The 12,277-nt window shown below is 51.0% G+C and overlaps 1 protein-coding gene across 2 annotated transcripts in view; it reads right to left on the bottom strand.

The window, feature by feature from the left end:
• FAM131B (family with sequence similarity 131 member B) overlaps window positions 1–3,950 on the bottom strand; it is a 51,945-nt gene extending 47,995 nt beyond the window's left edge. The window contains exon 1 of one of the 2 annotated variants that reach the window (XM_077921001.1): window positions 3,623–3,950. In XM_077921001.1, the coding sequence (XP_077777127.1) occupies window positions 3,623–3,650 (28 nt within the window). In that variant the 5' untranslated portion in view covers window positions 3,651–3,950. Of the gene's footprint in view, window positions 1–3,231; window positions 3,319–3,622 lie in introns of those variants that run through there. The other variant, XM_077921000.1, reaches the window with a different exon arrangement.
• Window positions 3,951–12,277: the final 8,327 nt, after the last annotated feature.

The raw sequence follows: 12,277 nt of genomic DNA, 5'->3' as shown, positions 1-12,277 counted from the left end.
CCTATCACTACCAAAGATCTAGGAGAAGATCTAGAGTCACACACAATGACTACCGTCACAGTCCTTACTGGCAATTTTTGTGAAGAATTAACCTGTTCCCCCACTCTCACATCCAGATGGTTTGCACCACAGAGATTTCCCAAGAAACAGAGCAATGCTACCATAGGAATCCATAGCTAATGGTGGCATTCCATTATTACCAGAAGTTCAGACTGCAACTCATTTGAGGCCCGGAGTGGCTAACTGTTGACTCTCCAGACAATGTTGGACTCCAACTTCAATCAGTCAGCACGGCCTATGATCAGGGATTACTGGTTGCAGCCTAACATCACCTGCAGGGCCACAGGTTAGTCCAGCCTTACCCAATGAACTGCTCTATATACCAGTAGATCTTTTTTGGACTACAGCACCCATCATTCTTGACCACCGGTAATGCTGGCTGGGGCTGATGGGAACTGTTGTCCAAAACATCCAGAGGACACAAGGCTGGGGAACACTGGGTTAGCCTATATTCCAGATTTTGTTTATACCTGTGTGAATGACAATGTCATCATTACCCATGGTGTTAACATTCATTCCTTTGTTTGACCACCCTCTGGCTCAAACCGGTTGTAGATCACCTCCCATAAATATGTTGCTATTTTCAGCTTAACACATTAGAATCTGAAAGACAAATAAACAAAAGCAACATACTCCAAATATACCCATTGGTTGCAGGATATGGTGTGACAGAATGTCGAGGCACTATAAAAACCTATCAGATCTATTTATCTAAAGGCAATCGTGGGATGGATGTGCACAGCATGGACAATAGCTACCAGTGCATTGTGAAAGCTCTTTCACAGCCTTTAAGATAGCCTTTAAGAGCAGTCCAGATGTTTTAGCCTACCTGCCTATCAGCCCTTCTAAACCCTTGCAAACATGGGGAAAGCAGTACGTGGGGGAAAGGGTTAGGGATGCAATCCTATACACTCCTGGGGAAAAGTCCCACTCAAATGAGACATACTTCTTAATAGCCATGGGTAAGATATCACTGCAAGCATTCCTCTCTGTCACTTTTCTGCTGCAAATCACTCCCTCCCCCAATTTTCACAAGTAGTTTCAATCAGAAGCAGCAACCAGTTGACTTTAATATATGCTTGCCTTTAGTGTGTCACAGCAAAACCAGTAAAAAATCCTATGTCAACTTGGTAGTCTGACGCCTTTATGATGGCAACAGGGTGGGTTTTTTGGGTGTGTTTTTTTTTTTTGCAAATGATGCTGCTTCATCAGGTGCATGGGCAACTTTTCAAAGGGATCCTAACATGCTAATAAGCAAGGGATCACCCAATGTGAAGGTGCTTCCTTGAGATCTGGTGGGACACCTTAAAACTAAGTCCAAAATACTTCCATCCCTACAGCTCAACGTTCTGTTATGTGGCTGTCAAATGCATACATTTAACACTACAACAGTCACTTTACAAAATATTGAAATTTTATAATAAAGGTCAGTCTAAGCATTTGAGTGACAGGGGTGGAAAATACCTAGACGCCATTCACGGGCATGCAGCACTGAAAGCTCTCCTACATAAGCCTCACTGAAGGGAACAGAAGCTTTGCAGGACCGCTGTTGCATTAATGAATGGCTCCTACCTGGGGCTCATAGATCAGATTTGGTTGTCTCCCGCTCTGCCACCAAAGGTTAGGGCCACTAGTAAGAGTCACCAGATTCCCTACACTGGCAAAGTCATGAGATCTCACTTCCAAGGAAGGGTATAGCAGAATACCAACACTAGCATTGCTAGAAGAAAACTCTGACATTAGAGGAAAAAATTAGGGTACAATTCATTTCAGGGTACAACTCCATTTCAGCAACGCAGGACCGCATCCTTAGTACGTGGCAGAACACACTGTATGTTGTGGAAGCTCAGCAGTGGAACACCTACTTCATACATAGAAGGTGCCCCTGGCATCTCAAGGTACGGCTGGGACAGACCCACCTTAAACCCTGGAGAGGCACTGCTAGTCAGCCAACAACACTGAGCTAGATCTGACTTAGTATAAGTCAGCTTCCCTATGTTCCTATATAGCACATTTAAGGGGTGATGGTTCTCAGGTCTCTTGTGTCACTGCCCATACTGGGGCCACAGGTACTGTACCTATTAAGCAGGTGCCATGAATCTGGGGGAAGCAAGGCTTCCATAGCCTCCAAACAAATTGCTACCTATAATGCCCTCTTGACACCTTATTCAAGAAAGCACCAATTCCCTGCTGACGACTGCTATGCTTTCTGAAGTGTAGATAGGGGGAGGAGATGTATTGGTTACTAGGAAGAAGGAAGAGATGCAGTCAGTCAGTCAGGACACCTTCAAATCTCTGCCAAGCCACCAAGTTCATTGGGTGGGCAACGCAACGGGCAAGAGATGGCATTCCTGAGCATGTTTGCTTGGAAATAACAAGAGTCTGTGAAGGGACTGGCAAGTGCAGTTGCAATTGCTGCCTCTGTCTAATTTACTCTTGCATCGTGAGGGTGAAACAGGATCTATATTGCAATGCACCACGAGCCCCTGAGATCTGGCAGGGAAGGAATGTTAAACAAACGCGGAAGAGTAATTTAACTGATATGCCAAACATCGCACAGGGGGAAAGAGGCAGAGCTTTTGGGTGAAAAGCATTTCAGTGCCAGAGTCGGAAAAGCTAAAGGGCAGCACCGCCACTAATGGACAATGTGGGTGGGGCACAATCCACTGGGACGGCTTTCCTGGGCAATACTCATCCAACCAATTTTCTGCATCTTCCTCCCTTTTGCACTGAGCCTTCCTGGAAGGTTGTGGCGCCTGGGTCAAAAGCCCAGCCTGGACGCCTCTTAAGTGGTACCCAAACCCACCCTGATACGCCTCGTGCCTGGAAGGGCCCTTGGAAAGACTCATCCCAGAAGATGTCCTTTTCGTTTTTGCAATGCCTGAGGCTGCAGCCCGTAAACCCCGCTGGGGACCGTGGTGGGCGGGTGCCATTCGATTCTAGAGGGATGCGAGGAGCTGTGTAGCAGAAGCAAGCGGGGGTGCCCTTGGCAAGGCGCTCCGGTCTTGTGGGAGGGATCCAGTGGCTGCTCCTTCTGCTGAGGCGTGGGCAGCCACGGGGAGGGAGGGATGAGCAGCCATCACTGCAGTGATATGGAGAATCTGATAACAATAACCACGAAGGGGAGGGGAAGGGATCAGCTGGCAACCCAGGCGTTGGTGGGAAACTCACTCAAGGAGTGGTGGAATGGTCTGGCCACTGTCATTCCTTATTCTTTACATCAAGGCTTTCTCCATCCATCTCCACGCCAAAGGCACCTAGGCCGGCAAGCTATGGGCATTCCTGGGGGAAGACGGAGGCGGTGACTATCCTCTCCTTGTCACAGGGAAGCACACCTCCTGCCTCCGAGGGCGCCTGCCGCCGCTGCCAACCCCTTGGGGATGGGGGGGGGTCTCATCCTGGCTGCAGGTGAAAAGCAGCCCGGGCTGCAAAGGGGAGACCCCGCACTCCAGCCAGCGAGACCCCCCTCCCCATTCTTCCAGACGGGGGCAGACGGCCCTTCCAGCCCAAGGCCCCTTCTTCCCCGCCTGGCTCGCCACGGCGCTTCTCCGCCCCTCCTTACCGACAGTCCTGGAGCCGATGCAACCCATCCTTCCTCCGGCCCGCGGGGCTCCCTCGTCGGGGAGGGCGCGCAGGAGCAGGTGCAGCAGGCGGCGGGGGAAGCGGCCGCCGCAGCCTGGGCGCACCGAAGCAGAAGGCGGCGGCGGCGGCGGGAGCGGGGCTGCGGAGCGGGGGCTCCGTCACGGCGAGTCCCCAGGGCGGCCCGCCGGGGGCCCCGCAGGGCTGCTCATCCCCGCGCCGAGGGGCGAAGGCGCGCGCGAGCCCGGCAGGCCGAGGCGCCCCGAGGGAGCCGCGCGAGACGCTTCCCCGACGAGCAGCCAGACCCGCCTCCTGCCCGCCGTCTCCCTCGCTCTCTGCCCGGCTCGGTGGAAGGAAGATGCTCCCGGGGCTCACGAGGGAGGGAGGCGAGGAGGGAGGAGGGCTCAGATTGGGTAAACAGCTCCCGAGCCCGGCGCGCCGCTGCCATTGGCTGAGCCGGAGCCGCGGCGGGAGGAAGGAGGGAGCGGGCGAGGAGCGCAAGGCGGCAAGGAGACGCGCGCTGCTGCTGCTGCTGGGGGAGGGGGGCGGGGGCTGCCTGCCAGCTAGCAGCCGGCCTGGTACACGCCCTGCCATGCCGGGGGGGGGGGGGCAGGTGGGTGGAGAGGAGAAGCTGCAAAGAGGCGTGTTGGCACGTTCACACGAGAAAGCAAAGCGGGTCTCCGCTCTTTACCAGGGGGCCATTTTGAGGCATGCCGCCGTACGAAGCGGCACCGAGGAGCAAACGGAGCGCGCGGGTGGGTGGAGAAAGCCAGCCGGCCGTGAGGGTTCACACGGGTTGGTGTGGCGGCCATCTGCCATGGGTGCTTCACTCGAGGTTTCTGTATTGCAGGGGGTTGGACTAGACGACCCTGGAGGTCCCGTCCAACTCCACGGTGGCATCGTGGCGGGGGTTCAGACGAGACGCCAGGGTCGTCGCCTCGGGTCAAGGGTCGGGGAGGAGAGTCCAGCAGGCGTCGTAATCCGCACCTGTCCAGAAGCAGAGCCGCCGCTGGTCGGCTGCGGCTGCCAAGCCTGTCCGTGCGCCCACCTGGCTCCCGGGAGCGGGCACTGCGCACAGAAGGGCAGCCGGCGGAGAGCGGCTACGACTGCAGTCGTCTTCGGCCTTCGCCGGCGAGGAAGCCCACGCCTAACGCGAGTCGACGGGCGCAGGAGGGCGCTGCAGGAGAGGAACAGCGAGGCCCGTCGGGACAGAGAGCGCGAGAGGGATAGGCGAGGCCAGCTCCTGGGCATCGCAAGCCCCATAGCAGCCAACGCCTAGGGGCCGAGGGACCCCCAATAAAATATTGGAGAGTAGGGGTGCCCACTTGGCCCCGCCCCCATAATCGATCACATGGCGGGGTGCACGCGCACTATTTGAATTGCAATGCCTATCAACTTGGGGGAGGGCAGCCTTATCATCAAATATCCCCCCCAGCTGACGGGCATTGCCATTCAAATAGTTGTGCGTGCATCGCACCAAACGATCGATTATGCCAGGTGGGGCTTTACCTGCCTCCCCCCCCCCCCCAATTATTTGATCCAAGTTGGCACTCCTGGCAAGCCCTCTTTGCCCCGGGCAGACGCAAGGTGCGCGGGGAGGGATAGCGAGCTGAGGCCGCGTTTTTTCTTTTGGTGGCTCTGCGCCTCCGACCCAGAAGGAGGCGCGTGCGCCGGAGCCTCCTCGCGTCCGCCGCCGGGAAGTGCAGCGGCGCCTCCGAGCGCGCACCACACCCGCAGTGGACGGCGCGGCATCCATCGCGTTGTCTGCGGCGCGTGCGAAAGGGGGGTTCCTGCCCGTGCCAGACGGAGCGTCCGCGGGGAGGGCGGGAGGGAGTAGCGGGGCGCGGAGGAAGGGATCCCCGGCACGCGCTCGGGAGCCGGGAACCAGCAGGCAGATCTGACGGAGAGCTTGGAGGTGGGCGGCAGCCGGCCGGGACGGGGAGGGAGGAGCGAGCTACAGCCGGGACGACCTGAGCAGCTCCACGCTGTCGATCTGGTCCAAAGGTGCCCCTCCTCCGGCGACCTGATCTTCGAGGAACGCTCGGGAGACCTGCCGGCAGCCCTTAGCCCTCCACGTGGGTCGTTGGTGGGTGGGGGTGATGGGGCCAGAGAGACAGCAGCCCTGTTAGTCTCTTGGGGGGGTGGGGGAGGCGAAAGAGGCACCCTGAAACACTGACAGATATATTGGGGCAGAGTCTGGCCTGGGCCAGAACCCACAGGTGCGCATGACTTCCCCACACAACACCCTTTCACAGATCCCCCAGCAGGGTGGTGATTGCCCCAGACCATAGGCGCCAATTCCTTTGCCCCCCCCATACAATATTTGAGGGGGCTGCCTCCCCAAGTTAATGAGCATTGCTATTCCAATGGTGCGATAGCTGGGGAGAGACATCTGGTGAATGAAGGTCAACAAACCAAACATTTCGAAAGCTTGCAAATACAACTGTTATTGCTCTGCTAGCAGGCATGACCATGTTGAGCAATTGGACCCACAACTTTAGTGCGGACTTTGTTCTGTTTCCAATGGGATCCTTCCCTATTGAAAGCTCCTTGCTAGGAAGAAGTGTCCTAAGCTTAACTCCTTAACATGCCCGTTTCGTTTTATTATTTTTGTTCTGAATGTGTACACTTAAGCACGAGTGGTACAGCCCAAATACTGTTTTAATCACAGCAATGAGAAAGGAGCCTGTTAAGTTCATCCTTCTCCCATTGCCAAACTGCAAAAAGCCGGGGTGGGGGCAGCACTGAACAGAGTTATGGGGTATATGTGGCATAGGTAGCTCAGTAGCACAGCACATATTTGGACAGGTCTCAGGATCAATCCAGCCAACAACAAATCTGAGATTTTGTTGAGCCGCTGCCAGACAGGATAGACAGTCTTGGCTAGATGGACAAGTGAGTTCACCAATGTTCCTATAACACGAGCATAAGACGAGTTCTACTGGATCAGACCAAAGGCTCATCTAGTCTCACATGCAAGCAAGACCTGAGCACCACAGCAAGCTAGCTACTCATTTTTTTTCCAGCTCCTGCAATTTTTCCAGATCCTGCAATCCACCCTCTGACACTGGAGTTGGTATACAACCATTGGGAAAAGTGCATGATCTTCTGCACAGACACATTCTCAACCCTGGGCCACAGTTCCAGCTGATGTCATCTTTAATAATAATGTTACCTGAAGCCATAGCCGAAATTGTTATGTACTGAAGTTCTCACCCTGGGCCAACAGGGGGATACTGTAGATAGTTCAGGTCCACATATGCAAATAAGGGATTGAAAGTGACGTTCAGTGATTGGATAGTTACATAAAATGGTCACTGTTGCGTTCTAGAGGAGCTCTATATAAGCAGGCTGGCTGAACCCTTCAGTTCAGTTCTGTTCTGGCCTGTGAATAAACAAGAGCTGTTTGAAGAATCGCTGTGTCGTCTGAAATGTTCACCCACAACTTAACAGAAATAGTGCCTGGTTTTTAAAAATCCTACTCTCAGTGAATTGTGCTGGGAGGAGCTCAGGGAGAAGAAACCACGGTGCATCTGCAACATCACAACATCTGCCTCAGCTACAACAAAACATGTCTCTCCCACATCGGGAGAGTGGTTCAGATTTCTTCTCTTGTTTATGGGACATTTAAAATTTCAGTTCATCCTTTCTTGTGCATCATGGTGAGAGGTTGCCACTTGATGGCTGCCATTTGTGACGTAGCTGCAAGATTTTGTCCCATGTACATATTGTGGAGACTGCACATCTGCTTCGAGGTCAAGGCAGGGTTCCAAATTTGTCATCACCTCCCAATTCGCCGGAATCCTGAGCAAGCAAGTTTGAAATTACCGCTAGAGGGCTGTGAAAATTTGTGTCCCGGGCTTTTTAGACTCATCTACCTATATACTGGGACGTGGGTGGCACTGTGGGTTAAACCACTGAGCCTAGGACTTGCCGATCAGAAGGTTGGTGGTTCGAATCCCTGTGACAGGGTGAGCTCCCGTTGCTCGGTCCCTGCTCCTGCCAACCTAGCAGTTTGAAAGCACATCAAAGGGCAAGTAGATAAATAGGTACCGCTCCGGTGGGAAGGTAAACGGCGTTTCCATGCGCTGCTCTGGTTCGCCAGAAGCAGCTTAGTCATGCTGGCCACATAACCCGGAAGCTGTACGCCGGCTCCCTCGGCCAATAAAGCGAGATGAGTCCCACAACCCCAGAGTCGGCCACGATTGGACCTAATGGTCATGGGTCCCTTTACCTTTACCTATATACTTTCTGAAACCCAAGGTTGCCAGATGTGAAATCCCCCCCCCCAACTCTCCTACCTCACAACTATCACTACATGCAGGGCACAGTTGCATTGAACCATCCAACCTCAGCCCTGGGACTAGGCACAAGACCAGATAAATATGTTGTGTCAAGTTCAAGAGCCAACTGTGATTCTTCAATAGGCACTAAAGGCTAGGAGGTGCTTGCTCAATGTCATTTGAGGGCTGGTGGCTACTAACTGTTTCACACACAACATTCAGGACCAGGGCAGATGATGGAGACTCTTTGGCAGTTCAAATGCCCATGTCATTTCGTGTATTCGCTTCTTTCGTTTGTATCCTGTCGTTCCACCGAACAGTGCTGAGATGCTGGTTGCTTTTAGGGGCACTGATGTGGTTTTAAAGCTAGCGTTGTGTCTGGATGCTTACCTGTGCCAATGCTCACCTTGTATATTTGTAAGGAACCCGATGGAGCTGGGCCATGGGCCAGGAACCAGGTGAGCCAGGAACCATGGGACAAAGCCATTCAGGAACAAGGGACAACCAGAAATAAAGGTAGAGAAAAACAAGGCAGAAGCAAAGAGCAATCAAAGGATGCAGAAACACAAGAGCTCAGAGAAGTCATGATGCTTAAGGATCAGGAAGCTGTGTTAGTGGGTTATGAGCATATCAGACTACTTATGCAGTTGCTGCAACATGCAGTTCAGCTGCCCGCCACATGGGGCAGCCCCGCACAGCTCCACATATTTCTGCCTGTGTGTGTATTTGAGTCCCGACGGAAGCAGATGTTGCACAGAAATGCTCTGAAAATGCCTGGGTTCCACTTTGGGGGCACGGTCAGAAGTGGGAGCTGCTAAGGCACCATCTGTCCATGTTGCAATGGATATATTTCAGTTTGTTCTCCCTGAGGATGTGCACAGGCTGCTTTGAGGTTCTAGGCCTTGCCCATCCTGGCCGGCTGAAGTGGTCAGAGCAGATCTGTCCATCTGGGTCTCAGAGATAGCCAGTGAGGCAGTGGGTAGCTGAACTTGGGTGGGAGTTTGTTGTGGAAGGAGTGCCGCTCACGCGCACAAGTTCTGTGCAGCTGTGCCGCAATGGCACTGTCACCGAAATGCCAGATTTTTAAGCATTTAATCTGAATTGCCCCTTTCTGTGGAAAATTCAAAAAGTAAGCACTGCCCGTTGTACGTATGCAGTCACTGCTGATGTGGAATATTGTTTGTGGTGGGTTGGGACTTTTTTATTTTTGGGGGGTGGTTCATCATATATGTGGTGATGTTTCAGTGGGCATGCCACATACCCCAACTCCTGTCTGCTCCTCACCAGAGCACAACCAGCCATTTTGTTTCAGACAGCCCAAAGGCCTATTTCCACCAATCACGACAGGCTGAAGGCATGTTTGAATTTCAACAGCCAAAGCTTGAGGACCTCTTCTTTCACATTCACCACAAAACACAAATGGGGAATTGCCTCAGGGTTTGTAATCATAGTGCATACATTGGGTTGGTTTTAAATAAATAAATAAATCAGAGATCTTGTGCAAGGCCTCTTTATCACTCTTGTGTGAGTGTTACACAAATATCACTCTTCTTCAAGACATTCATGTTTAAGGTAAAGGTAAAGGTACCCCTGACCGTTAGGTCCACTTTCGGATGACTCTGGGGTTGTGTGCTCATCTCGCTCTACAGACCGAGGGAGCAAGCGTTTGTCCACAGACAGCTTCACGGTCATGTGGCCAGCATGACTAAGCCACTTCTGGCGAACCAGAGCAAACACCATTTACCTTCCCGTCGGAGCGGTACCTATTTATCTAATTGCACTTTGACGTTCTTTCGAACTGCTAGGTTGGCAGGAACTAGGACCGAGCAACGGGAGCTCACCCCATCGCGGGGATTCGAACCGCCGACCTTCTGATAGGCAAGTCCTAGGCTCTGTGGCTTAGACCACAGCGCCACCCGCGTCTTGTGCAAGGCCCCTTTATCACTCTTGTATGAGTTTTACACAGATACCACTCTTGTTCAAGACATCCATGTTTAATTTCTGTTAAAAACCCAAACAGGCATGGATATTGCTCAGCCACCTTCAAAAATGCACGAGCCTCCATTTTGCCAATTGCAAAATGTTAAAAAGAAAAAAGATGTGCAGACACAGGTGTAGAAATACTTGTATACCTGGCACCTCCAGATGCATATACCACCAAGCTCTGTCCCCTGATGTGGACATCAAGGAGCACAGCGACAATGAAAATCGGTGACTGAAACAGGGATTTGTGGAAGGTCTGAAATGACCCATTAGTGTTAAAACTTCCACTGGGAAGGAGCCTTAACTCTGCTGAATTCTCAGCCTTTCGATTCTGCAGCTGTTTTAAACTGTCCACTTTTATAGTTGTTTTGAGGTTGCTTTGTGTGTTTTGTTTGCGTTTAACATTTGTTAAGCTTTATGCGTTTTTGCATAAGTTAGGCCACTTCCAGGGAACCTGAATAATGAGCATTCATCCTGATTGGCTTGCAGGGAGAGTATACAATGTTTGCTATTTAATGAACATCCACTCTGAAATATACTCGGAGTCGAGAGTGGATTTCATACTCTTTATTCAGCTCATAGCGGTGAGGAGGAATGGAAGTTCCCCCAGAATGTCTGCCTTATATACATTATTTACACAATGGGCCCCACGTGATTGGCTAGTTCTGGGATTCTCCTGTAGGCCAATCAGGTTGCGGATTCCCTTCCACTTGGAGCTGGATTGGGTGGCTCCTGTGGACCAATCCGACTGCTGCATTCTGGATCCTATTGTTCTAGGACCAATCAGACTGTTGCATTCTGAATCCTATTGTTCTAGCACCAATCAGACTGCTGCCTTTTGGATCCTATTCAACTCAGTACATTACACCCTCTGATTTGTTTGGAAGCCGGGTGACAGTTGCACCAGAACAAGTGTTCTCCTACGATTCCCAGTACTCTTTCAAGTCATTTTACTTATCCCAAAAAAAACCCTGACCTTTGGGGGAAGCTGGCTTGTTGCACAAGACCTTCCAGTGAACTATAGTTGCGCAACTTGAATTTGCTAGTTACGTGACAGAATCCTGTCCAAAACAGCAACAGTCTGGAAGCCCCTGGTATGCTGCTTACGAGGAAACGGATCCTGACCACGGCTGCTGCGTGTCGTGCTGTGCAGACTAATGTGACTTAAGTCACCAAGGCCATGTGTATCTCTCTCCTCTATCCCATTAACTACTTCATTATAATCTAATCCCTTTGATTCTGAAAGGTGGAGAATTCCTTTTTCTGCTGTTCTGAAGTCTCCCAAGAATGGTAGACATCTTTCCAGGACATATTTGCGCTGCAAATAACCAGGGCGGGGGAAAGGAGGGACATCACAGAGACTTGTTCCAGGAATCACTGGTGTTATTGGCTCTTTGTAAGTTCTCTTCGTGTCTTTGTTTTTCCAAAACCAACGAGACTACAGATTCCCCAGGAATGCATGAAATCTATAGCCATGACATCATGCTATGAAACCTCCAGGAACACATCCAGCCAGGGCTGAAAGTCTCATGCCGTGGAGATGAAGCAGTACCTGATTATTTGTACAATGTCCGTTCTGGGATAGTTGAGCATAGCTCATATTGCAACTAAATTGTACACCAGCCTGCTCACACAGACACTGATCTGAAGTTAATGCTGGTTTCTTGAATCAACCATTCTGTAGCTACACTGGACTCCGCCAAGTCCTTAGAGGTCATATTCAGCACAATGTTCTCATATGAATGTGTGGCTGGATAAGATGAGACATACAATTTTTTGTCCTCTAAGGATGTGTTCACCACCCTTACTGAACAAGCTTGTTCTGTGTTAATTTAGGCTTGCAGATCAGTTGCAGAGCAAGCTCAGTGAATCTAGTTTAAGGAAATAAATAACACAGGAAACCATGTTTTCATGCCAGTCTGGAGAACCAGTTCCACAGTGGCTGGAGCAAAAGTCCTCTCTGAGGCATAATAATAATAATAATAATAATAATAATAATAATAATAATAATTTATAACCACATTTTTCTGTGTATAAGATGCCCCCATGTATAAGACGACCCCTATTTTTTGAGCCCAAAATTAAATAATTAATTGCAACATTAATTGTATAAGACGACCCCCAATTTTAAACTTAAATTTTTTTGGGGGGGGAGAATATAGTCTTATACACAGAAAAATACAGTATTTATACCCCGTCCATCTGGCTGGGTTTCCCCAGCCACTGTGGGCAGCTCCCAACAGAATATTAGAAACACGATAAAAGATCAAACATTAAAAACTTCCCTAAACAGGGCTGTTTTCAGGCATCTTCTAAAAGTCAGATAGTTTTTTTTCCCCTTGACATCTGGTGGGAGGGCGATCCACAGGGCG

This window comes from Podarcis muralis, chromosome 17 (genome assembly GCF_964188315.1).
Source record: "Podarcis muralis chromosome 17, rPodMur119.hap1.1, whole genome shotgun sequence".
NCBI lineage: Eukaryota > Metazoa > Chordata > Lepidosauria > Squamata > Lacertidae > Podarcis > Podarcis muralis.
The sequence above is the reverse complement of the archived record's forward strand: the minus strand, read 5'-3'. Positions and strand labels throughout refer to the sequence as shown.